The sequence below is a fragment of the Panthera pardus genome, unplaced genomic scaffold (assembly GCF_024362965.1).
Source record: "Panthera pardus isolate Hobbes unplaced genomic scaffold, ASM2436296v1 HiC_scaffold_22, whole genome shotgun sequence".
NCBI lineage: Eukaryota > Metazoa > Chordata > Mammalia > Carnivora > Felidae > Panthera > Panthera pardus.
The window spans coordinates 52,143,108-52,171,059 of record NW_026526788.1 but is presented as its reverse complement, the minus strand read 5'-3'; the positions used below and the strand labels follow the sequence as shown (position 1 = coordinate 52,171,059).

Below are 27,952 nucleotides of genomic sequence, written 5' to 3'. Positions count from 1 at the left end.
ATTCAGAATTGGCAAATAGCCCCAGAGAAGAAGACAGGTGATGATCATCAGCTCATCTCAGAGGGCTCTCCCATCTGGGATTTGTACTTCATCCAATTCTCATTTCTTCCACAACTCTCCAACATCTTTGAAAATACGATTTTCTAATTTATCATGGCTTTTTCTATTTATTGAAGGTGAATCTGGTTATGACCTGTTATTATCCTATCCAAAAATGGAAGCTGTTAGTATATTCTTGGGGTTTTCTATTGACATAGTTAGGGAGGACAAGTTTTCCTCTACCATCAAAGGTTCTTTTGGCTGGTCTAAGAATTAAATTGACATGAGAAAATCCAGTTTAATTTTGTGAGTTCTGCATCCTGCATGGATGAGAGGTTCAAAGACAGAAAGGTAAAATGAGGTATATATGCCATCCTGAGCTAGGGAATGGAATAGGGTCTGGGGCCTTAAAGAGGAGGAGGGAAGTTCACAGGACAGGAGAAAGAACAGATATTTGATAATTAGATGTTTGCCCCCTATATACATGAGTCACTCAGATAAAATTTATCTCTGATAATAACTCTACTTCTGGGAAGGAACTCCAATTTAGATTCTTGTAGGTACATGAGGGGCCAAAGTTTCTCTTGAGCCTTCAGCTCAAAATAGTCCACATGCCAAAGTGGCACATTTTGGGGAGACTTGCTCTGAACCCCTTCATACATAGTCGTGTCATCTATGAATAATGTTGTTTTTCCCCTTTATCATCTTTATGTGTTTTCTTTTTCTTGCATTATTGGACTGGTCAGAATTGGTAGTCCATTGTTGAATAGAAGAGGATAGTGACCTCCTGTTTGTGAGGAAGGGGGTTGGGGGTATCTGCATTATGTTACCACTGAGTATGATAATTGCTGTAGTTTTTGTGGATGTTTTTTCAGATGAGGGAATTTTCTCCCTCCTATTTCTAGTTTGCAGACTTTTTTTAGTTTTAATTTTTAAATTTATTTTAGAGAGAGAGTGTGCAAGCAGGGAGAGGGGCAGAGGGAGAGAGAGAGAATCCTAAGCAGGGACTTCATCCCACGGCCTTGGGATCATGACCTGAGCTGAAATCAAGAGTTGGATACACAACCAACTGAGCCACCTAGGTACCCCATTTTGCAGACTTTTTAAAAAAGACACGTTGTTGAATTTTGTTAAATGCTTTTTCTGCATCTACCAAGATGATTATGATTTTTCTCCTTTTTTCCATTCCCGTGGCTTAATGTATGCTTCTGAAAAATAAATTAGCTTTAACCCCACCGTATCTACTGTAGTAACTATTATCATATCTCCTTTCATGCTTGAGACAATTATACACACTCTTCTTTCTCTTTAAACCTGCTATACATTTAATCCTGCCATACCTTTTCCTATTTATTTTTTATTACCAAAGTATCATGAGGTAATATGGTTCTCAGTACAGGGACTCCTTTGGCAGATTAGAAGCATTCTTCCAGGCTCCTTCCACTATCTATCTCTGTTTTCTATGGGGAGAAAAAAGTAAAAGAACTGAAGACTCTCCTGGGAGCATTTATTTTGACCTATTTTAATTTTTGTTTCCTTGTTTTTGTTATTTGGGATTGTAAGGGAGGGGAATGGGGTCAGGGCAGGGCTGTGGGGGTGGTAATTGGGAACTGAGGAAGAAAGCCAGATATATGTTTCCTTAAGTACCACCTTCAGCTCCTCCTTCCCACGCTTCCTCTTTCTATAGTTCCAGCTGTGCCACAAATCAATTATGTAAATGCCCTTGGGCAAGTCACTTAATCACTGAGCTTTTGTTTCCTCTTCTGAGGTGGAGGAGGATGACCATCAACAGCGCTGTGGCCTGTCACTTAGGGAGACTGGGAAAATTAAATGACCAGTTTATTAAGCATATGCCACTTTAAACAATGAGAGTAATTGCTAGTTTGGGTTTTGTACTGTGGCATCTTAAATTTTTTGACAGCCTAAAGGCTACCTATGGAAGAAGGAAGAAGGTGTGAGACACCCTAGTCCCCATACTACAACTGTAAGAAACCTGTAGTTAAGTAGCTATGGTAAGAGGTATAAAATGGAGGTTTTGTTCATTTGCTTCAACCTCCATAAAGCCTCTATAAAGTGTTCCATGTTAAGCTTGTGACTTTTAAAAAAATTTTTTCTTAATGTTTATTTATTTATTTATTTTATTTATTTTTTAAATTTTTTTTTTAATGTTTTATTTATTCTTGAGAGAGAGAGAGAGAGAGAGAGAGAGACAGAGCATGAGCGGGGGAGGAGCAGAGCAAGAGAGGGACACAGAATCCGAAGCAGGCTCCAGGCTCTGAGCGGTCAGCACAGAGCCCGATGCAGGGCTCGAACTCACAGACCATGAGATCATGACCTGAGCTGAAGTCGGATGCTCAACCGACTGAGCCACCCAGGCACCCCAATGTTTATTTATTTTTGAGAGAGAGAGACAGAGTGCAAGCTGGGGAGAGGTGGAGAGAGAGGGAGACACAATACCCCAAGCAGGCTCCAGGCTCTGAGCTATCAGCACAGAGCCCGACGCAGGGCTCAAACCCACGAACTGTGAGATCATGACCTGAGCCGAAGTCGGATGCTTAACCAACTGAGCCACCAAGGTGCTCCAAGTTTGTCACTTTTAAAATGAACAGCTATTGATATGGATGCATCAAAACTAAAAATTTGCAAAAGACTTATCTCTAAAATGATGCTGCTGTAGGATTCCTTTCAATTGCAACCACCCTTAATCCATTTAAGTGTTTATTTCTTCATAGCAAACTTCTTTCCAGAGGGCACAGAGTTAGAACAGATGACATTCTGCCTGGAACAAAGGCAAAGCGTCTCATCACAGGAAAATAAGATTTAATTGACAGGGTTTTAGTTTATACCCACCTTTATGATCTAGCTGGTATATGATTTAGGTATACTGGTCTCTATAACTGGAGAGCCATAGGTACATGCTTCCCTGAGATATGTTGTGATTTTTTAGGTCAAGTATCATGAATAGTATTTGAGAATATGTGGTCTTATATGGAAGCATCCTAGGGCTCATACCATCATTACTTTGATATTCTGTCTTACCTCTGCCCTTCTCAAGGAAGAAAGGATGTTTATGGTTTATGGTATAGTTTTGATTTCAGGCATTTTCTCTCTGGGTGCCTTCTCCCCATTGAGAAGCACCATAGGCAAGCTCCACTTCTGCTTATGATTTTAGGAGTGGGTGGATGGATTCCACAGAAGGGAGGTTTTGATTCATAATTTTGCTATTAGCCTGGTCACTCACCTGTTTGGTTTTATAGGTCATCCGTTTAGAAATTAGAAATAGATGAGGTCTAACTTTAAATATGTCTGGGGCTGTGCAAGTGGGTAGAGAGCAAAAGGCACAGTAAACATTTTCAATCTCCTGTTAAATAGGCTGTGAAACCCTTAAAGAGATATGAGAAAAAAGACTGCAAAAGGTCATTGGAGTAAAAGATTATTTGCATTAAAAATTTCTTCTTGGTATGGGAATTTGGAAATGACCTGTTTGGGAATTTGATTTTGCAAACATGCAGTTTAGGTCTTCACACGGCTAGATAAAAATCCATACTCTTTCAGGGGAAGTTCTGGTTGTAGTTCTTTAATACCAACTGCTTGTTTTTCTGCTCTGTGCCTGTTTTTTTCTCACTATGCATCCTTTGCTCAGGTGTGTCCTTTTATTTGGCACGCTTCCACTTACCTCCTCTCTTTTCCCTTCTCCCCTCCTAGATAGACTTGGGTGCCCATTTCTTGGCTCCCATAGTACCCCAGGAACAACCTTGTCACCACACTTTAAAGCTGTTGACCTGTTTTCTTATCACTAGTCTGGGTTCCTTCAGAAAGCCCTTGGGCTTTGGGGTACTGGTTGTTAGAGCTAACATACATGATGTAGTGTCTGCACCTAAATAGACCTCCTTAAATGTTCGTGTGGCTGTGGGGGAGCTGGGGTGGACACAGGACTGGAAGAGTTGAGTTTTAATTGTAACTTTTTGCTGTATGATCTTGGACAAGTGATTTAAGTTCCCTCAGCTTCAGTTTCCTTTTAAGTAAGATGAGGGGACTGGTCCACCTAGGGATCTTGTTCAAATGCCGATTCTGGCTCAGTGGGTCTCTGGTGGTTTCTGATGTTTTGCATTAACAAGCTCTCAGGAAGAACCAGTGCTGCTAGGCCATGAACTACAAAGGACTAGATAACATGTAATGGTTCTTCCAGCTTTTACCTATTGTGATTTTAGTCATTGTTTTAAATTCTGAGCAAAATTACAAAAGATGCTGTAGTTATTAAATCTCTCTCCAGTTTATTAGAATGCTGCACACTGACAATGTTGTGCCTTATGAAGTTTCCAATGTATGATAATGTCAGTAAAATTGAAAGTAATTTTATTGCTCCTAAGATTTTGACTTAGGTTAAAAATATCAAGTGTCTGGGAAAGCATTTGAGTTAGCACTAGCCTGTCATCTGAAAGTCAGAATTACTCGTGAAGGCTTTATGCTAATGAGGGAGCTGGGATGTGATCTCATGAGTATAAATACAGAGACAGGCAAGCTGTTGATGAATTCATCATCAGAGGAGTTCCCGATCATTTCCTTCAGTTCTCCAGAAGGTGAGAATCAAATTGTTGTGGGACGTGCTGATAGATATGCTGTAGGAGTCCAGACTATGCCTACGGAATATGGGTTGCTGGGGATGGATCTTGTTTGAAAATGTTGCTACTGTTTCTTTTGGCTTTTACTTCCTCAAAAAGTCATGATATTTGATTGGGTAACAGTGCCAGCATAGAAATTTATAGTTGTCTTTGATCTCTTGTTCAAATGTCTAAAAGTAGTTGGAGTAATTTTTATATTTGACCTAGAGAATAAATCCATCTCTTTGCTCTCAACCATACTAGGGATATCAGTCAGGCATGGCTTCAGTATCTAGATAACTTCTGTACATGCCTGTGAGGAACTTGATGGTACATACTTTTTTCCTCAAAAAAAAAAAAAAAAAAAAAAGGAAATCTGGACAAGGGAAATTGAGCCCTGAAAAAAGGTACAGAATGTAGCCTGTAGTCGAGGGTGGTTATCTTACTTCTGATGAATTTTTCACCTCCCACAGAAAAAGACAACTTGTCCTACCAAAGTGAGATGTATTTCATCTCCCCATCACAGCTGTGGGTTGGACAGACTTTTTAGAGCTCCATCATCATCATCATCACATTTTAGTCATATGTGGCCCTAGCTTCCCCTAGGTCAGACTAACTGGGGCGAGCACTGGAGGGGAAGCTAGGTGAACACAATGGCAATGGAATCAATAAATAGCCTTTGGGTTTTGCTCCCACTTAGTGAAATCCCAAACCCTCCCTCCCTCTAGTAGATAGAGCCTTACGGGAGGGAGCAGAGGCTATTCTCTGTGGTGCACACTAACTAAGCTTTCTTACTGTCTGCTGCCCTTCTTGGGAGTCTTAATGGAGGCTGTCTCATGCCTTATTTAATCTTAACCCAAATTAAAGTCTTCGAAATCAGCTCTGTACTAAGACGTTTGTTGCAGTTCAAACATATTGTCCTTTGGGAAGTACCTTAACCAGGATTATTATTCTCGTGTCCCTCTTTGAAGGCTTAGGTGGAACATTTTCTGTTACCCTGAGATTCTTTTAACCATAAAACACCTTTTTTAATACTTAGCACTCAGATATTTTCATCTGTCTTTGACATAAGTGGCTTATGGCTAATGAAGTAGAAAAGAGTAGTTAATAATACTTTATAGTGTCCAGATTACTCTTAAAATTTCCAGTTAGTGACCTTATATCCCCAAAAATGTTAGTATTATTTTTATGCTTTGTTTTTCAAGAACTTTTTTTTTTACTGTAAATAAAGCAAGACTGTTAGCACTATCTGTGTAAAGTACTATGTGATTATTATTATTATTTTTTAAAGTAATCTCTACACCCAACGTGGGGCTCAGACTTACAACCCTGAAATCAAGGGTTGGTAGGGGTGCCTGGGTGGCTCAGTCGGTTGAGCGTCCGACGTCGGCTTGGGTCATGATCTTGCGATCCATGGGTTCGAGCCCCGCATCGGGCTGTGTGCTGACAGCTTGGAGCCTGGAGCCTGCTTTGGATTTTGTGTCTCCCTCTCTCTCTGCCCCTCCCCACTCATGCTTGCGCGCTCTCTCTCTCTCTCTCTCTCTCTGTCAAAAGTAAATAAATGTTAAAAAAAAATTAAAATTAAAAAAAAAAGTTGGTATGCTCTTCTGAGCCAGCCATAGTACCCAAGTACTATGTGATTTTTAACCTATAGTATTGATTTTTAAATTTCAAATAGTCTTCTTACAGGGAGATCTAGGGGACAATATTAATAGGAACAAACCTCTTTGGTTTATCAATTGTTACCCAGAAGAATAGTTAGATAATTTCAGAGAGGAAGGTATTCTGGTAAAAGCAAACTGGATTTTTCCCTTCCTTAGTTTCCAGATATTTTAATGCGCAAAAAAATTCTTGAAAATAATTGAATGCCTACTTATGCCCCTTCTGATTTACCTTTAAATCTGGATGTCTATCTGTCTTTAAGAAGCAGTCAGATCTACTTCTTTTGTCTTCCAGGTAAAAAGAAAATATGCTAGCATAGGGTCATTTTTCCTCTGTAGTCTCGGATGTTTGGGGCTTTACCTGATTAGTTTTATTGGCCTACCGATAATAACAGGCTGATTTTTGTCTCTTAAATGATCCCCAACATAGACACAAATAGCATCTACTCTTAGTCTCAAAAACATGCATATTTCAGATTCTGGAAAATCCCTTCTACACTAATACCAAACACTCCCACGGAATTCTGTGTGCTAATAGCACATCCTGTAACTCAGCTTTTCTAGAGAGGGAAGGAGAGGACTATCAGAGGATGGGAAGTCCTTTGTAAGAGAACTTATCTTGCATTCTTGTTAAGATCACTGGACTGTTGTTGCTCTGGCATTCAATTCTTCACCATATTATAAAAATTACTTGGGTCCTTCCCACTTTTTGTTTGTAGTTTTGTTTTTTCTTTTGCTTTCTTTTTTTAAAAACATTTTTTATTGTTTATCTTAGAGCATGCGCTGCCAGTGGGGGAGGGGCAGAGAGAGAGGGAGATCCAGAATCCGAAGCAGGCTCCAGGCTCTAAGCCGTCAGCACAGAGCCTGATGCGGAGCTCTGACTCAAAAACCACAAGATCATGACCTGAGCTGAAGTCGGATGCTTAACCAACTGAGCCACCCGGGTGCCCCTTTTTTGCCATCTTCATAGTGAAGCCCAGATCTCTTATTTTGTATAGGACTTTACAGGACTTTTTTTTCGCATTGGGGATTGCCCCCTGTGTTCTGAGCATGTGCATATCAGACCCATGAATTCTAGATCTGCCCTATCTTTGAATGTCATTAGGTTGAGCAATGTTTTTGGTTGATCCAGTAATAATCCTTACACAACCTCTCATCTTACTTTAGTAAATATTTCCAAAACATGTGGGAAAGCAGTTATTGGTAATTAAAACTCTGTTCTAGGTCAGCATACTGACCAGCTCATCGCCCAACCTATCCTGTCTCAAAACCCCATCCAAGTGCTCTCCTAGATCAAATATGACTCCACAAAAACAATATTGTTAGTATTTCTCTAACAAAACAATGAGGGGTAAAAGGGAGGAGAGGAATGATTATCCCCTGTAGATAAGCTATAAAAAAAGTTTCCTCCAGATATATTTTTTTATCTGATGATGTATTATATGGGTTTGCTTGATATTATTCTGTATTCTTTTTTTTAACCTTTTTTAAAAAATGTTTATTATTTTGAGAGTGCATGCATGCACATGCGCTGCCAGTGGGGAAGGGGCAGAGAGAAAGAGAGAATCCCAGGCAGGCTCCATGCTATGAAGCACAGAGCCTGTTGTGGGGGTTGATCCCATGAACCGTGAGATCATGACCTTAGCCAAAATCAAGAATGGGATGCTTAAACCAACTGAGCCACCCAGGTGCCCCTATTCTTTATTCTTAAAAAAAGAAAAAGCTACAATGCAACAATTACTAATGTTTTTATTTTCAGCTTCCAAGAAAAGACTTACAGCAAGATGAATAATCCAGCTATCAAGAGACTAGGAAATCACATTATCAAATCTCCTGAAGACAAGCGAGAATACCGTGGATTAGAGCTGGCCAATGGTATCAAAGTACTTCTTATCAGTGATCCGACCACGGATAAGTCATCGGCAGCACTTGATGTACACATAGGTACAATTTAAAATTGTGAATTAAGCTTTGTTCTGTTTTCTTGATCTAATGTTGACATTTATTACAACTTGCCATGTGTGTGCAAATAAAGACCTCATGATTATCAGTTTGATGTACCTTACCTTGTACAATAGTCCAATTAGCAATCTACATTTGTCAAAATCAAATAATCTTACATTTATTTACCAAGTCATTTTGTTAGGTTCTCAGCTAAGGTGACTTAGCAGCAGGCAAATTAATTCCCATCCTTTACAGTAACAGTGATAATGCTTTTACTTTTGTACACTTTTGGTATACTAGGAAATACCATATTTTCTAGATTCTTGTGTGGATATTTCTTCCATGTTTAATGTGGCCTTAATCAAGTAGATTCTTGTCTATACGTACATAAGTATTTTTCTTATTTTCCTCTCTGAAAAACTTTAACTCAATGACATTTTAAAATTGAGGAAATAAGGTAATAACCATCGAGTGTTGAACAAATAATTATTGCCAAGTACAACGTAGTGTGGTTTGCAAATATCATCTAATTTGTGTTCACACAACTCCCTAGATCATATATACGTATGTGTATATATATATATAAAGTGAGTCAAGATAAAGTATTGCGCTCAGAATTTCACAGTCAGCAGAGCTGGTAACCCTAAATCTATGTTCTTACCACTACATTGTATTATCTCCTGCAATAAAATGTAAGAACTAGGAGCTCTTGCTCTTATAAAACAATGAATTCAAGTCTTACCTTCCCTCCATTGTGATGTGTGAGAAAGGTAATGTCCAGAGAGGCTAAGTAATCTGCCCAAAGTTGCTAACTAATTAATATCACGAGCTGAGGCTGTAACCTAAACAGTACCATTTTAGAGCAGCCTGTGCTTAACTTTCTCTCATTGTGTGGTTGGAGTTGTCATGTTAACAGAACTTGCAGATCATCTGCAAAACAAAAAACAAAAACAAAAAAAACTTTTGTTGTATGTGTTTTTCTCTTGTCTTTCAGGTTCATTGTCAGATCCTCCAAATATTGCTGGCTTAAGTCATTTTTGTGAACATATGCTATTTTTGGGAACAAAGAAATACCCTAAAGAAAATGAATACAGCCAGTTTCTTAGTGAGCATGCAGGAAGTTCAAATGCCTTTACTAGTGGAGAACATACCAATTACTATTTTGATGTTTCCCATGAACACCTAGAAGGTGCTCTAGACAGGTAATGCTGATATCTTATAGATTATTCAACTTTGTGCACTTTATTACACTAATAGTAGTAATAATTATTATTTTTACAAAGATGTCTTCACAGCTTTGTAGCTTAACAAAAAATATTTTAACCAGTATTTTTCCATGCGTTTTATAAAAAAAAAAAAAGAAAAAGAAAATGAGTGATACTGTCTATTTATTTTGTGGTAGAGGAAAAATAATGGCATGACTTTAAACCAGTCTTCGGCCCTACACAGTATTTTATGGACTTATAAAATTCTCCCCAGCCCTTCCCATTCTAATTGGTATTATATCTGAAGCACGTGATGAAGAATAAACTGTTACAGTGTCATGGATTTCTTTTCAAATATGCTCCTATTCCAGAATGTAGAACTTAAACATTCTGTTCTCCTTTAGTTACTCTAGTCTATGCTTAGTGGATATAGAATTTTTTTTAATTGAAGTATAATTGACATTATATCAGTTTCAGATGTACACCATGATGATTCAGTATTTGTGTACATTGCAAAATGATCCCTACTGTGTAAGTCTAGTTACCATATGTCATCATACAAAGTTACAAAAATTTTTTTCTCTTACTATGAAAACTTAACATTTACTCTGTTGTAACTTTTGAGTATGCAATACAATATTATTCGCTGTAGTTACCATGGTGTACATTATATTCCTGTGACTTAATATTTTATAACTGGAAGTGTGTATCTTTTGACTCCTTTCACCGAACCCCCAAACCTCCTTTCTTCTGACAACCATCAGTCTGTTCTCTGTGTCTGTGACTTTTGTTTCTTACATTCCACATATATGTGAGATCATATGGTATTTGTCTTTCTCTGACTTATTTCACTTAGTATAATAGCCCCTAGGTCCATCCATCTTGTTGTAAATGGTAAGATTTCATTTTTTTTTTTTAATGACTGAGTAGTATTCCATTGCATATATATACACTATATCTTCTTTATCCATTTATCCATCCATGGACATTTAGGTTGTTTCCATATCTTGGCTATTATAAATAATGCCACAGTGAACATAAGGATGCATAAATCTTTTCAAATTAGTGTTTTTTGTTTCTTGTTTTTTTGGGGGTAAATACCCAGAAGTGGAATTGCTGAATCACATGGTCATTCTATTGTTAACTTTTTGAGAAACCTCCATACTGTTTTCCACAGTGGCTACACTAGTTTACATTCCCACCGACACAAGGGCTCCCTTCTCTCCACATCCTTGGTCAACACTTGTTATTTCTTGCCTTTTTTTTTTTTTTATTGTTTATTTTTGAGAGAGAGAGCGGCAGAGGGTGAGCAGGAGAGGGGCAGAGAGAGAGGGAGACACGGAATCTGAAACAGGTTCCAGGCTCTGAGCTGTCAGCACAGAGCCCGACGCGGGGCTCGAACCCACAGACCGTGAGATCATGACCTGAGCCGAAGTCAGAAGCTCAATTGACTGAGCCACCCAGGCGCCCCATTTCTTGCCTTTTTGATAATAGCCATTCTGACTGGTGTGAGGTGATGTCTCATTGTGGTGACACAAAATGTTTTGACCTGCTGTTTTCAACCCTGGGGACATTTTGTGAAAGTATTTCCTGGAGCAAGCTCCATTAGGTCAATTTAATTTCTTAGTTTTCTACACAGCTAACAATTTCTAATTTTTTGCCATATTAGTGTTTTGATTAATTATCCAAAGTAATTTTTCCTTGGTAACTTTTTACAGTTTTCTATATTGCCAAGAAGGTGTAATTCTGCAGCTTTTTTATGGGTCTATAATTAACGTTGACTTAGCCATTTTAGTGATAGCTTTATTTGCTTATATTGATAATAGTCATTACATATTTTTTGAAAACCTAATAGTTTGAATTTATTCCTTAGTGCAAAGAACATTAACAAGGCAGAGGCATGGGTTCAGGATACATGGCTAGGTCATAGTGGTCTGTTTCTTACTTATTCTAGATTATGTTTCAGTCTTTAGGCAGCAGCTTTGAAGTGTAATCATCTTTTATATGTATTCCCAGAAGACTACCATTAATGAGTTCCCTGGGATCATACACTGAATTTAATTTCCTGCTTTACAAATGCTACAGCAGATGTTCATATAATCTCTGTATGATGGAGGATGTCTGTTACTTGACTCAGAGGGGGAAAAAAAAACCTCTTACATAAGAGCATGTTTTTAAAATATTGATTCTACTGTGTCATTATCGTGACCCTTTACGTGGACCTATCCAGCTGTGGTATGTAGCTATTAGGCGCTTTTACCAGCTTAAATGTATTGAGATAGGTAAAAGAGGTTACCTATCCATAAATAGCTGTTCCCGCGTATAGAGAGGTGGAGTTTCCCTTTGGATTGGTTTGTGTGAAGTGCTTAGCACAGTATCGTATTTACTGTGTGCATAAAATAAATATCAGGTAGTGATAACAGTCTCTTTGACAGCTGAACTGTGAAATACAGTTGCTGAGATGTCCATAGACTCAGGAGTCTCTTAAGGCCCCATTCAGACTCTGCTTGTGGCTTCATCTGAATTCTGGATCTTAATTTTTATAAAGTGGAATCTAAAGTTTAAGATTTATTACATGAAATCATACTTTAAATTGTAACCTGATATAGGAGAGTTAACTTATAACTAAAGTCATTTTAGTTAAACTTTAGTACTACTACTACTAAAGAATAACCTCAAGAAAAGCGTTTGGTTACTTACGCCAGAGTTACATGACATGTTATTTGTTGAATCACTGCTTATTAAAATTTTAAAATTCTTTTAATATTTTATAAAAGCTCATAATTGTGTCTTAGTCAAACTACTGTGTCATAGGTTTTTTTATTCCATCATTTTTTCCCCACTAATAAAGTTTGTTTGTTTTTCTCTAGAGGAAGAAAAAACATTCAAATAGAGCCTTTAAAAAGTAGGTCACTTAGTTTGTCCTAAAATGTCTGAGTCTTAAGTGCAGTTGCACCTCAGACTGTAAGTTTAAGATTTTTTTGCCCAAGAACTGTCACCTGCCTTTTCCTTTTTTGGAGAATTAGCAGTATATAACAGGGATTTTCATGACTTGCCAAATTGCAAATCTTAAATAGATTGCTACTGTCTTCATAAGTCTGCCTTGACTTTTTGCTGTTGTGATATTTTGATTTATAATAAGAAATCTATATTTGGTTTTTCTTCCTGTTCCTGGCCCATAGCTCCTAAAACCCATGGAATTTCCCAAGTGATGAGAGTATTAAAGGTGTCTTTTGGCATGTTAATAAGGTGACTTTGGGGAATCCCCTAGGTAACCTGACAGTTTGTTTCCAGGGCAACCAGCCCTGCTATAGAAAGGTTGGAACTTTCTCTCCAAATCCCAGACCTTCCAAGTGGGGCTGGAGATTGAGTTCAGTTACCAGTAGCTTATGATTTAATCAATCATGCTTATGTAATGAAGTGTTCATAAAAACCCAAAAGGACAGGGTTTGTACAACTTCCAGGTTGGTGAAAGCATGGAGGTTTGGGGAGAGTAGCTTCCATGCCTCTTCCCATGTACATCCCTGTGCATCCTTTCTATTTGGCCCTTCCTGAATTATTTCCTTTTATAATAAACTGGTGATCTAGTGAGTAAAATGTTTCTGTGAGTCAGGTGAGCTGTTGTAGCAAATTTATTGAACCAGAGGAGGTGATGGGAACCTCTGATCTGTAGCCACTTAGAAGCCCAAGTCCAGCCTCTGAAGTGTGTGTTGGGGTCGGGGGCAGTCTGGTAGATCTGAGTATATTTTCACTAATATCTCTGGGGTAGATCGACTTCTCTGAATTTATACATGTCCAATATTTTTCTTTTGTTACTTTTTAAAACTTATTTTGCATTTCTTTTTCTTGGTTGCAATGGTAGTGTTTTTGGTTCTGTAGAATTCATACTTCCTATCTGTTGAGTTTCAAATATATTTTTAAAGGCTACTCTTTTAAAATAATAGCTTTCAAATTGTTAATTGTGTTTCCTACCCTTAGGTTTGCACAGTTTTTCCTGTGCCCCTTGTTTGATGAGAGTTGCAAAGACAGAGAGGTGAATGCAGTTGATTCAGAACATGAGAAGAATGTGATGAATGATGCCTGGAGACTCTTTCAGTTGGAAAAAGCTACGGGGAATCCCAAACACCCCTTCAGCAAATTTGGGACAGGTTTGTCAACAGCGGCTTTCATGCATTAGTTCTCTCTGACCTCATTTAAACCCCTGGCCTCTTTTTACAGTATTGTATTTTATAGTTCAGGTTAGAGGATTTTGGAACTCCCATTCCTATCTGTGCTGTTCTTTATAAACTCCCAGTCCTGAGGAAAGGTTGTTACATCATTGCTACTCCCTGTTATTTCTTACCATACCACTACACTTAGGTCGTCTGCTTGGTCTCTGTGTCAGCATTTATATTTGTGACTTGTGATCTGAGATGAGGCTGAAGCTTAGGTATGTGAGTTTCATGGAAAAAGTGATGGGTTATTAAGAAGAGTGATCAAATATGAAGCAAGTTTGTTGGATAACAAGGTATAGGATGGAATTCAGAGTTCAGAAACCGTAAGAATGAAGTGGTTATAATCCCTTTAACAGGTGACTAGCATTTTGGCTAGTAGTTCAAAAAGATGCAAATAGGCTCTTGACAGTGGACTTCATACATAAAACTTGGGATGATATTCTTAAAATTGTAGTAGTAGTGACCTAAGCAATTATTTAGCCCTCCTGAGGGGTTACTCTGGCCCTCATTTAAAAAAAAAATATTTTTTAATGTTTATTTACTTTTGAGAGAGAGACAAGAGACAGAGTGCAAGTGGGGGAGGGGCAGAGAGAAAGGGAGACAGAATACGAAGCAGCTCCAGGCTCTGAGCTGTCAGCACAGAACCTGATGCGGGGCTTGAACTCACAAGCTGTGAGACCATGACCTAAGCTGAAGTTGGTCGCTTAAGGGATTGAACCACCCAGGTGCCCCGGCCCTCATTTAAACAGAGGTCTAAATGTTTAAGGAATAGAGCTGTTAAAGGTGTGAATAGATGTTAACTAGCATTTCAAAGAGAGAAGAGAATAGATCCTTGTATTCTGAAATCTACCTTCCAAAGAGAAGTGCTTTTTAAGTGCTCATTTCTAGGCTCCTTGAATCCTCTGGCTCCCATGACCTCCGCTTGTACTCCCTACACATGCCTACTGTCCTTCATGGGGCTGGCTGTGTGGGAGCTGGAAAGTTGTAGAAGAGTTCTACATAGAGTGCTATAGTCTCCTGGAAGGAGACTAGGGGTGGGATGACAGGGAGTAGAATAAAATAAATGTGGAGATTCTTGACTTCATAATTGTACCCTTTTTCGTTATTCAGATTTTCATTAAAAAATACATATTTAGGGGTGTCTGGGTGGCTCAGTTGGTTAAGTGTCCAACTCCAGGTTTTTGGCTCAGGTCATGATCTCACCGTTCATGGGTTCGAGTCCAGTGGCAGGCTCTGTGCTGACAGTGTGGAGCCTGCTTGGGATCCTCTCTCCTTCTCTCTCTGTCCCTCCCCTCCACACACATACACACACTCTCTCTCTCAAAATAAATAAATAAACATTAGGAAAGAAGTACATGTTTAATTTAAATATTTAAATAGTGCAAAAGTATTCAAGAAGCAAACACAAAAACTCTCTCTTTTCCTCATCTCCTGCCAATCCCACTCACCAGATGTAATCGTTGTTAACAGGTTGCTATGATTAAAATACTGCTTTGGGGATTATAAAATGGCATAAAAATAATAGATTGCTTAGTGTACTTACAAATTTATGCATATTATATAACTTAATTTGGAGAACGTTTTTTAAGACTATAAAGACAGCTTTCTTTCAGTTTGGATACCATTCTAATATATCCAACAGCAGCCAGGAAATTAGCATAGCATTGCAGAATTAAAAGGAGTTTTTTGTTTTTGTTTTTGTTTCTTTTTTTCAGTTTATTTATCTTTTTTCTTTCTTTCTTTCTTTCTTTCTTTTTTTTTTTTTTTTACTAGTCTCTGCACCCTATGTGGGGCTCAGACTCATGACCCCAATATAAAGGGTCACATGCTCTTCCGACTGGGCCAGCCAGATGCCCCAAATTAGGAGTTTTTATACATTGTGATTGGAAACAATGATATTCTTTAGACTTCTAGTACTTGGCACTCAATATCGATGTCATTGTTAAGATGAATCCTGTGGTCCCTAAAATGTCTATGTAATGCTGAGTTGTTTGAAAGGTAGCCTTTGTGGAGAACATCAGCATGCATGGCATGTCAAAAAGGGGAGGTGAGATTTATTTTTTAAAGTTTATTTACTTTGGGGGGGGGGTGAAAAGAGAGAGAATCCCAAGCAGGCCCCACACTGTTAGCGTGGAGCCCTACGCAGGGCGTGAACCCACAAACCGTGAGATCATGACCTGGGTGGAAACCATGAGTCAGACTCTTAACACCCACTGAGCCACCCAGGCACCCTAAGAAGGGGATGTGAGTTTAAAAAAAACAAATTTCAAAATCATTACATCCAAATGGTAGTTGTCCTTTAAGTAGTCCCTCTGGTAGGTTAGATTACTTACACCAACAATGCTGCTATTGTGTAGAACGTGTTGGAGCTCCTCTTTGGGAGTTGCTTTCTTTGAAACAGCCTCACTGGTGACAAATTGTAATCAGCATAATCAGGAAGCAGCCACAGATCTTCCAAAAATAAATACAGTGAATAAGGTGGGTAATATTACTTCTGGTCACAAACAAGGAACAGCCTTAAAGTGTTCTAGAGGAAGGTTTTGGGAGGGATGGGCAAAGAGAAACATTGAATGGTCATATATGTATGGATGGATTCTGAGGGCAGGCTTGTTTTTATAAACCACTGACAAGGCCAACCAGTTAGTCAGCAAAGTATGAGGTAATATAAACAGCTAAAAGATGACTGAGCCAGACTCCATAGAAAAGTATAGAAAATGTGCAAATGCCAGGTTACCTTCTGATTTTAGAAGTATAAACTAACTTTAAACTTTTTGGAGGAGAGGTTCTGTCTGTTTTTAAGGTCACAGATATGTTTGAAAATATGATGGAAGCTGTATACCCTCACGCTGGAAATTTTACATATAACATTTTACAGAAATGATCCTTGAAGAAGAATCCTTGTCAAAAATTCATACTTAATTTACTTCTGTTACTTTTGAGTGACTTAAGATGTTTCTGTGAATGTGGGTCATTTTCTCCATCAAGAGAGTATGACTTATGTTAATAATAATATTTAAAATATCAAAAATATATTTAAAACATTTTTAAAATAAAAGTATCAGGAAAAGCTGGGTATTTTTATTTATTTTATTTATTATTTTATTATTTTTTGATGTTTATTTATTTTTGAGAGAGAGAGCACGAGCAGGGAAGGGGCAGAGAGAGAGGAAGACACAGAATCTGAAGCAGGCTCCAGGCTCTGAGCTGTCAGCACAGAGCCTGAATTGGGGCTTGAACTCAGAAACCGCAAGATCATGACCTGAGCCAAAGTCGGATGCTTAACCAACTAAGCCACCCAGGTGCCCCTATTTTTATTTTTTTTAATGTTTTTATTTATTTATTTATTTTGAGAGAGAGACAGAATGTGAGCTGGGGAGGGGCAGAGAGAAAGGGAGACACAGAATCTGAAGCAGGCTCCAGGCTCTGAGCTGTCAGCACAGAGCCCAAGGCAGGCCTCGAACCCACAAACTGTGAGATCATGACCTGAGCCAAAGTCGGATTTCTTAACTGACTGAGCCACCCAGGCGCCCAAGCTGGCTATTTTTAAATGAACAAAAGCCAAGCATTATTTATTTTTAAGAAAACCTTGCGATAAGATGTTTGTCCTTTCTAGTGGGTTTTTCATGCTTCAAAATAGTATAGATCAGTTGCTTTCAAACTCTTTTGTATACAACCCACTGTAAGAAGCACGTTTTACTTAGCAACTCAGAGCACATATACGTGTGTTTGTGTAAGCAGATAAAACAAAAATTTTTACCAAACAGTATCTGCCTAATATCTTGGTATACCTTGTTATATTCTGTTTCTTTAAAAAAAAAAAAAAAAAAAAATTCTGGTCTGTCAATACATTAAATTTATTTCATTACAATCAAATGGGTTCCAACCCACAGTGTAAATAGTCCATAGTGTTAGGCAGTCATTTTAGTAGGCTCAGAAAAGACATTTGATAAAGCTCAGCACTCGTTCATGAACAAAAACAACAAAAAACTCTGGAGCTGATAAAAGCCTGCATCAAACATGAAAATTATTGATGAGGTTTCAAAAGGATTTCCATTGAAAGGTGAAAACAAAACAGGAATACCCTGTAATAACTTTTTTATTCAGCTGTATCATTGCAGTAAAACAAGAGAAGGCAATGTGCTATGTAAGAGGTAGAAAGGAAGCAAAAGAAAAAAAAGAAAAAGAGGTAGAAAAGGAAGGAAAACTTATTCCTGAACACTGAGATAATTCACCCAGGTTGCCTAAAGACAAGAAACACCAAAATTGTATTTTTGTATCCATAGTAATTAATTTAGAAAAACATTACAGGAAAAATAATTTCATTTACAGTATAAAAGTAGCTTTAAGGTGTTTAGAAATGAATCTAATAAGAGGTGTGAGAAATATATAGTGGATATAAAAGAATACCTGAGTAAATGGGGAGATAAACCATGTTCATGAATGGGTAACCTCAGTATCACACAAATGTAAGTTCACCCCAAATTTATCCAAATTCAATGCAGTGCCAATTGAAAGCCCTAGTTTTGTTTTGTTTGTTTGAAGAGCCTGATAATCTGATTATAAAATTAATAAGAAAGAGTAAAGGGCCAAGAATAACTAAGATACTAAGAACAACAAAGAAGGGACTAATTCTCCCAGATACCAAGACTTACTGTTCTAGTTGTTACAGTAGCGGAACTATTGCAAGAATACAGGAAGATAAGAGATTATGGACCCTAGAAACATAGCACACATAGAAATTTGACCTAAGACAGAGGTACATTACAAATAGATGAAGAGAGGAGAAACTAGTTATCTGTGTAGAAATAAGTAAAATTAGATGCTTATGTCATACCATGCATAAAAATAAATTCCAGGTCAATTAGACCTAATTATGGGAAGGAAACTTTACAACTTGTAGAAGAAAATACAGATTTTTTTCATCTTAAGGAAAGCATTCTTAAAAGAAAAAAAGAGATAAACTAAAAAACAGACTCTTAACTATAGAGGACAAACTGACACTGATGGTCACCAAAAGAGAGGTGGGTAGAGGGATGGGTGAAATAGGTGAAGGGGATTAAGAGTACACTTACACGAACACTGAGTAGAGTATAGAATTGTTGAGTCACTGGATTGTACATCTGATACTAATATCACAAACCGTATCTTTTAGAGATAAAGATAAATCATAGGTTTAAAGATAAATTTGATTTCATCAAAATTTAAAATTTCTGTTCAATAGACATAAAAGCAAAAGATAATCCATACACTCATTGAAGGTATTTGCAAAGCATGTAACATAAAAAGTTGTATAAGTAAATAAGTAAAAGATAAAACAGCTCGTTAGAAAAAATAGGCAAAGGATATGAATATGGAGTTTACAGAAGAGGGTATTTGGGTAAACATAAAAAAGATGCTCAAATCATTAAAATCAGGGGGAAATTAAAATAAATAATTAAAAAATAAAAACACTGAGATACCATTTGACACCTATCAGGTTGGCAACAACAAAGTCAGGCGGAACTGAGGATTATGGTGAGGATGCAGGAAAACAGAAACTCAGATGCTGTTGATGGGAAAATAAATTGGTTCATCCACCTTGTAAAACAATTTGGCAATGTCTAATAAAGTGATGCCTACTCCCTTTGACCCAAGGAATTCATTTCTTCACAGGTACTCTAGAGAGAAACAACTTTAGTTATTGCGCACAGGGAACATACACAAGAATTCTCATGAAGCATTTTTTGAATTAGTGAAAAGTAGGAAATGACTTAAATGTCCAGCAACAGTTGAATAAATTAATACATTTTGGTCTATGCATACAGTAGAGTATTCTATAAAAGCTAAAATGAGTGAACTAGAACTCATGTATGAAACCAGGTAAAGAGCAAAATATTTTGAGCAAAATGCAAGTTGCAGAATGTGTTTTGGGTGATAGCTTTCTATAAAATTTGAAGACAGGCAAACCAATACTGCATCTCGTAATGTCTGTATATGTATATGATCTAGTATAAAATGTGCATGAGAATGCTTAAACACCAACTTCCCTTTAGTATGTCTGCGAGTGGGGAGACAGACAGGCAGGAGAGACTGTATCTCTAGGAGGAGAAAGATTTGTAACAAAATGTGGCAAAATGTGAAGAGTGGTAAAACTGGGTGGTGAGTACATAGGTGTACATGGTGTAAGTCTGTATGTTTAAACATTTATAAATATTCCACAGTTTTAAAATTTAAGGATAAATGTGAAATATTTCTTTTACCCATTTATCACAAATGGAAAAACGAAAGGCTGAGAGGGTGACACTTTTCAGGATGAGCAGAAGAAGGCCTCCTTTTGTGTGTGGGGACTGTTTGTATGTTTACTACATAAGCACATCTGTGTCAAAAGATAGCTGCAGGTTACCTGTCTTGTTCTGGTAAGTGTTTGGTTTTGCAAACCTTTGTCTAACCAAGTGGGACAAGCCCTTAAATTACTATTCTTTTTCTTGTATCTTCGTTCCCATGCTGAGAGTTCTCACATTCTCAAACTGACATCTGGCAAGTATTTTTCTGTTTCAAGTTAGTTACTCTGTTTGAAAGTTGTTTTCCTAGATATTGTGTGTTAAATCTGTCTCCACACATGTCTTCATTGAATCCCTTTATGGCTCTCCTACCCTCAAACTTCAGCCAGGAATCCCACCTCTAACTAGCATATTCTAGGTGATTTAAAGTTTGGCCTCCGAAGTTGGGCAGCACTCTATTTAAATATTTGCTCTACCACTGGCTAGCTCAGGGACACTGGGCACGTTGCTTAACTTCTGTAGGCCTCAGTTTCCTCCCATATCAGGTTGACATGAGAATTAAGTGAGGTTGTCCGTGTGAAGTGGTTGGAGAAAAGTCTGGGGTCTATAATAATGTTTAATAAGTTGGATTTTAAAAAATACTTTGGAAAAGGAAAAAGAAAAGAGAAAATCTTAGTTCTGGTCATTTTTTAGTGATCTGTTTCTCTAACCTAACACCACAGACATGATGGGAGCAGCTGGAAAGAAAATAAAAGAAGGAAGTCAAGTAGGTAGGGGAAACAACAGGCACTCCTTTATTTTTTTTTTTTATTTTTTTTATTTTTTATTTTTTTTTTTTTAACGTTTATTTATTTTTGAGACAGAGAGAGACAGAGCATGAACGGGGGAGGGTCACAGAGAGAGGGAGACACAGAATCTGAAACAGGCTCCAGGCTCTGAGCTGTCGGCACAGAGCCCGACGCGGGGCTCGAACTCACGGACCGCGAGATCGTGACCTGAGCTGAAGTCGGATGCTTAACCGACCAAGCCACCCAGGCGCCCCAACAGGCACTCCTTTATAAGTGGAATGAAAGGTGAAGTGGAAGGGCGTGTGGAAGAAGGGGGGTTTGTTACTTAGTTATTTACTATGTTTTGTAGTTTGTACTATAGGATAAGAATTTAAGCAGGGTCTTACAAGTTGGCCCAGATGAGTCTTTCTCTCTTAGTTGACAAGTAATTCTTCTTTTAACCCCCTACATGTAAAGTACATTAGAATATGCAAAGAAATGTAACCAGTATCTTTACATTCAAAGTGCTTATAGTTGTGTTGGAAAGTTAAGACACACCCAGGATTTCACTGGAGTATAACCTTGGGTTTAGTTTTCTGGGATCATTATCTCTTCTTTGTCCTCCTCCTCACTAATTTTTATTGACTGCTGTGCTAAGTAATTTACCTGGATTGTTTAATTTAATTCTTACAGTATTCCCAGTAGGTATATACCCTTATTATTTCCATTTTATAGATGAGTAAACTAAGACTTGAGAGAAGATAAATTGCTTGTGATCACTCAGCTTTAAGTGCTGGGGCATGCTCTAAACCCAGATCTGTTACTTTTAATCACTATTCTATTCTGCCTGCTTAGGGTTGCCTGGAATTGAATTCTCCAGGACCTCAGAGGATATGCAAACTGAATTCTCCTGAAGGGTAGGTAGGATTTTCTTAAGCAGAAGAAAGGAAGAGCCGTTTAAGAGGAAAAGCAACTAATTATTGTATGAGTATTAAATGCCACACACTGAGTAGGTATTCTACCTAATATGATTTCACTTAATGTTTACCACAGTACTGAAATTTCATCATGCCCTGTGACAGATGTCGAAATGAGTATTGAGAGAGAATGGCCTTGAGGGGCATGCAGGGAGAGGGAGGTGGGGTGGTGGTGGAACTTCTTTGTGGGTTCGGGGATTTGATATCACGTCAGTCTGAACTCAAAGCCGGTGTTCTTTACCATAATGTTAGGTTGGCCCCCAGAACTATGACAAAAAGAAAGGACCAAGGAGTGAGCCCAGTGTCTTTTGGAAAAAACAAGTTAGAATAGTTGTAACAAAGAACACTTTGCATAGGAAAAGGAAGGAACAGAGCAGGAAAATGGACTGGAAATGAAAAATAGGAAATGCAAACAAGATAACTGAAGGACTCCTGATCTTGAGATGATGGTAGTGATACAAAATCAGATCCTGATAAAAGTTAATCATTTACTTTTCCTCCCTTACCTCCTTCTCTTTGTCTCCCTCCTTTTATTTTTTTTAAAAAATTTTTTAATGTTTATTTTTTAGAGATAGAGCATGAGTGGGGGCAGGGCGGAGAGCAAGAGGGAGACCCAAAATCTGAAGCAGGCTCCAGGCTCTGAGCTGTCAGCACAGAGCCTGACTTGTGGCTTGAACTCACAAACCATGAGGTCATGACCTGAGCCAAAGTTGGATGCTTAACCGACTGAGCCACCCAGGTGCCCCTCTCCCTCCTTCTTAAATGAAGAATTTAAAACATACAAAAATAAGCAAATACTGTAATGAATCTCGTGTATGCATTGCCCTGCTTCTGGCCCGTCCAGACTGATCCACATTCCCATTCACCCCCTTGTATTGTTTTGAAGAGATCCTAGATAGCATATCCCTTCACTCACAAAGATTTCAGTATATACCTCTCAAAGATGAGGACTCTTTTAAAAACAATATTATCACTAATAGCCAATCTAGTTTTCATATTTCTAGTTGTCTCATAAAAACCTGTAATTTTAAAAGTTTATTTGGATTAGGGTCCACATAATGTTCAAATGTTAGTGAGTGATAGGTCCTTAAATATCTTCTACTCTGTAGGTATAGGTTCATCCTTATCTCCCTCCCCTCCCCTCCCCACCCTGAAATTAATTTATTGAAGGATGAGGTTGGTTGCTGCATAGAGCTTTTCATAGCCTAGATTTTCCTGCTTGCATCCCCAACAATATATTTTAGCATATTCCTATCTCTGACCTCTGTATTTCCACAAATTGGCAGGTGAGTATAGAGGCTTGATCAGATTCATGGGGTTTTTGGACAAGACTTCCTAGGTGGTGATGTGGTCTTCTGTCAGGGTCATATAATGTCTAGTGTTGCAACCATTCATCCTCAGTGTGTCACTTCCCTAATTCTAATTCTCTTATTTCTCCTACTATTTGACCACCCAGTGGTACAGTTGTTATAGGAAAAGCAAGACAAATGCTTGATTCATTCCCTTCATTTACAGTTTTCAAAATAATGAATTGGTTCCCTAGCATCCTTGAATGATGACTCATTTGTTTGGTTATACAAATATTTGAATTGTTTCAGCCCACTTACTCATTTAATATTCCGTAAGTTTTTCCACGGATACTGTTTTTCATTGTTATTGTCTTTTTTTTTCCTTGCTAGCGTATGTGTCTATGGAAAATTAGAAATTTACAGAAACCTAGAACTGGATTAACCAAGTATACAGGTGCTTTATTAAGGCATTTATGAGGTTTTCATTTCTAGTCCCATCTCATAACTTACATCTTATCCTTGCATGTCCTAACCCAGGTGCAGGAGAATTGCCCTTTAGAATTTTATGGGAAAATTTGTATGTCTCAAAAGGCTTTAGTCCCTTCCAGAATTTTTAGAAGAATGCCGTAGCAGGAACAAAGAGCTTTTTAATTTTTGTTTATTTTTAATTTTTTTGTGTTTGTTTATTTTTGGGAGAGAGAAAGACAGTGTGTGAGTTGGGGGATAGGGGATAGAGAGAGGGAGACAGAATCCGAAGCAGGCTCCAGACTCTGAGCTCTAAGTGCAGAGCCCAATGTGGAGCTTGAGTCCACAAACTGCGAGATCATGACCTGAGCCAAAGTCGGACACGCAACCGATGGAGTCACCCAGGTGTCCCTAATTTTTATTTATTTATTTTTACTTATTGAGAGAGAGAGAGACAGAGACAGAGAGAGAATCCCAAGCAGGCTTGTGCTGATAGCGTGGGGCTCCATCTCACGAACTTGAGATCATGACTTGAGCAGAAATCAAGAGTCAGACACTTAACTGACTAAGCCAACCAGGAGCCCCAAGAAAGAGCTTTTTTTTTTTTAAAAAAAATGTGTAATACAATTGACCCTTGAATAGTGTGGGAGTTAAGAGTGCTGACTCTTCCCATAGCTGAAAATCCATGTGTAACTTTTTTTCTCTAAGTTTATTTATTTTTAAGTAATCTGTACACCCAACATAGGACTTAAACTCATGACCCTGAGATCAAGAATTACACATTCCCATGACTGAGCCAGCCAGGCGCCCCCCCATGTATAACTTGAATCCCCACAAAACTTTACTACTAATAGCTTATGTTGACCAGAAGCCTTACCAATAATGTAAACAACCCATATTTTGTATGTTATATGTATTGTATACTGTATTCTTACAATAAAGTAAGCTAGAGAAAAGAAAATGTTAAAATCATAAGAGAAAATACATTTATAGTCTTTACTGAATTGTATTTATTTATACAAGTACTGTATTTATTGGAAAAAATCCACAGGTGAGTGGATCCATGAATTCAAACCCATGTTGTTCAAGGGTCAACTGTACTTCCAAGTAATTATCTATAGATATATTAACATGACTTTTAGAATCTTGGGATTTCAGAAAACACTTAAGATTTTCATCGTTTTAACTAGCAAGTTGACCTTCCATGAGAGCCTTATCACACATACAGTTGGAGATGGCTCTAGTTTCTACTTAAAAAATTTTTTTAATGTTTATTTACTTTGAGAGAGACAGAGACAGAATGTGAGTGGGTTAGGGGCAGAGAGAAAGGGAGACACAGATCTGAAGCAGGATCCAGGCTCCGAGCTGTCAGCACAGAGTCTGACGCGGGGCTAGAACTGATGAGCTGTGAGATCATGACCTGAGCCAAAGTCAGACGCTCAACTGACTGAGCCACCCAGGCGCTCCAAGATGGCTCTAGTTTCTAAAACAGATTTCTAAAACTTCAAACTCAGTCTTTCGTACATGATAAGATATATATGCTTGGCTTCAGAATTTTCCAGGAAAACAAATTCTTTTTCTTGAAATTTGGTATTTGTATACATTAGTACTGAGTTTGTAAGCTTTTTTCTTTTTAATAGTATTTAAAGTAGTTGTTGCAATGAAAATGTAGGCTAGCATTTACTGAGCTTTATAATTTATACAACCTTTTTCATATCCATTATCACTTTTCATAAGCTTCATAACAACCCAAGTTAATATTAAATAATTATTGTCTGACAGGCGCTATGCTGAGCCTTTATTATTCAAATAATCCTCCTAGCAATCCTCTGAGGTTGGTGCTTTTATTATTCTATGTTACAAATAAGGAAACTGGGGCCTAGCAAGGTTGAGAAACTTGCCTGTATCTCACAGCTAGGAAATGGAGGCGGCGGTGGGGGGCGGGGGGGTGTTGAGCCCTAGCTCTTAACAACTGGGCCTGTATCCATGTTGGCCCTATTTTGCCGACCAAATAAATGACCCCTTGGAGATGTTGGGAGACTTTTCCAAGGTTGTTTAATTGATATGTGATGGAGTCAGGACAAGAAACCCTGAATCTTCCAGCTGCCAAGCCAGTGCTCTCTCCAGCAGGCCCAGAGTAGAAGGGTTCCAGTCAGCAACCCTGATATCCTCAGTCCACTGCTGGAGCTCACTGTAATGGTAACAGAGCCAGAAAGGTAAGATTCAGGATTTTGGTAGCAGCATTTCAGTTGATACAAATGACCTAGCTGAGTTAGCACTAAATTAGGACAGTATGTGTCTAGAGACTGAACTGGTATTTGTTTTCCCAGCCATATTCACAGTGTTCTCTACCATGGATTCTTAGGTAGAAGAAAGTTATCTAGACCATTTACTGAGCTTTCTTCTCTACTTCAGTGCCACCATTTCTGTGATATTCTCAGAAGCCAGGAGTCTCTCCTACAATTCACATCATAACAGCAGTAGCTGTTGTTAATTGTGTGTTTATTTTGTTATACATGAAGTATTAAGTACTTTAAACTTTTTACAGATTCATTAACTGTCATAAAAGAGGTAGGTTCAAAACCATTTACCAGATCATTCCTACATACTACTTAAAGATGCAGAGTGTTACAAATACAGTTTGGGCATCTGATGTGCCCTTCTTCATTTGCCGTTTCCCCCCTGCTTCTGGGAGGTAACTACTGTCTTAAGTTTGTTTGGTGACTACTATTACCATGTTTGTTTGTTTGTTTTTTTAATATCTCTAGTCATGTATTTATCTCTAAGCAATATGTTGTATAGTTTTTAGTTTTACAAAAATGGCATTTTATTGTGAGTAATCTCTGCCACTTGTATTTTTTTATTCACCATTATATTTGTAAGAGTTCTCCATATTGGTGAATGTGCCTCTGGTTAAGTTTTTAGATTTTCATTGCTGCTATTTGAAAAATTCACTGAATATATCACTCTTTTATCTATCTTCCTGTTAATGGAATAGTGCTGCTATAAGCATTCTTGTACATATGTCCTTGCACACAGTTCTTTAAGGTACACGTGTCCAGCAGTGGAATTACTGTGTAGTAGGATATGTACATCTTCACATGCAATAAATATTGTCAAGTTGTTGCTTATAGTGGTTGATTTAAAATACACTTTATCTTGTAGTGGCTGAGTTCTCATTTCTCCACATCCCTAAACAGCACTTGACATCATCAGGCTTTCATATTTTTGCTATTTATTGAATGTGAAATATTTCTCTTAAGCTTGTCTACATGCGTTTTTTGTTTTTTTTTTCTAATTTGGTGTAAACCTACCAATGTAAGAATTGATACTGAACCTAAGAGAAGTAAAGTGACTTGTTTAAGGTCATGCAACCAGAAGATGGCTGAAGCTGGATTAGATGAGAGCTCTGTGAACACCAAAGCCAGTGCCTGTTCCTCCCTACCTAAGGGTCATGGCCCCAACACCGACAGAGTTCACCTGGTGATTCAAGGACTGATTCTGAAGTTCTGTACATTATGCCCTGCTTTTCCTTTCATTTCGTTGTCTATTTCTTGAGAAATTCTACCAGCTAGCCTTCTTGTTTTTAGTTAACTCTTTTAAAGGATTTGTTATAAAAGGGTTAATAAACTTAATAGCAAGATGGAGTCTTTGCCCCATTTGTTTTTGAGGTGTGTGTGTGTGTGTGTGTGTGTGTGTGTGTGTGTGTGTGTGTGTGTTTAAACAGCGCCCATTTATTAGTTCACAGTTTTGTAGGTCAGAAGTCTGACATGGCATGGGATTCCCTGCTCAGGGCATCACAAGGCTGTAATCAAGATACTGACCACATAAAGTTTCCTTCTGAAGGCTCTGGGGAAAAACATCTTTCAACATCATTCTTAACCATTGGCAAAATTCAGTTCCTTTTTACCATTTCCATGCTCAGCTGCTCCGAGCTCCTAAATATCACCTGCATTCCCTGCTATGTAGTCCCCTCTCTCTTCAAGCCAGTGATGGTATGCCAGTCAGTTCTTTCTTATGCTTTGAATCTTTGACATCTTCTTCAGCCACTTGCCAAATAAAATGCTTTGTATGTATGTATTTATTCTTAAAAATTATTAAGAAAATTTTTTGGTGGCTCATTTGTACCTGGTATCCATGTTTCTCTGTCAATGGATTGAGAGCTGATTATCCTGATCCCAAGAGAGTCATAGTGGAGAACCTCTTCCTCTTCCTATTTCTAATTCAGGTACCTCTAAGGATATGAAATAGCCATCTGGGCTGTGTTCCCAAATGGACCATAATTTCCTACTGTCATCACATATTAGAAAAACTGAAAACGTGTAGGCAGCAAAGAAATGAGTATGTAGATTCATAGAATGGTATCTCTTTATAGCAAATAGATTGAGCAAATGTGATTGAGCTTCTGTTTAGCAGTTTGGTCAGAGATCCTGTATCATTAAGATTTTGGACCTCAGGTGAGCTAGACTGTTGTTGATAATGGCTTCTTGGGCTCTTTTTTTTTCTCTTAACTTTTTGTTGAAGTAAATT

General features: G+C 38.0%; 1 protein-coding gene across 4 annotated transcripts in view; it reads left to right on the top strand.

The window, feature by feature from the left end:
• IDE (insulin degrading enzyme) overlaps positions 1-27,952 on the top strand; it is a 114,147-nt gene that overhangs the window by 32,086 nt on the left and 54,109 nt on the right. For 3 of the 4 annotated variants that reach the window (XM_019445090.2, XM_019445089.2, XM_053909730.1), the window contains exons 2-4: positions 8,061-8,245; positions 9,240-9,447; positions 13,429-13,598. In XM_019445090.2, coding sequence (XP_019300635.2) covers positions 8,061-8,245; positions 9,240-9,447; positions 13,429-13,598 — 563 coding nt within the window. Of the gene's footprint in view, positions 1-4,492; positions 4,620-8,060; positions 8,246-9,239; positions 9,448-13,428; positions 13,599-27,952 lie in introns of those variants that run through there. The other variant, XM_019445091.2, reaches the window with a different exon arrangement.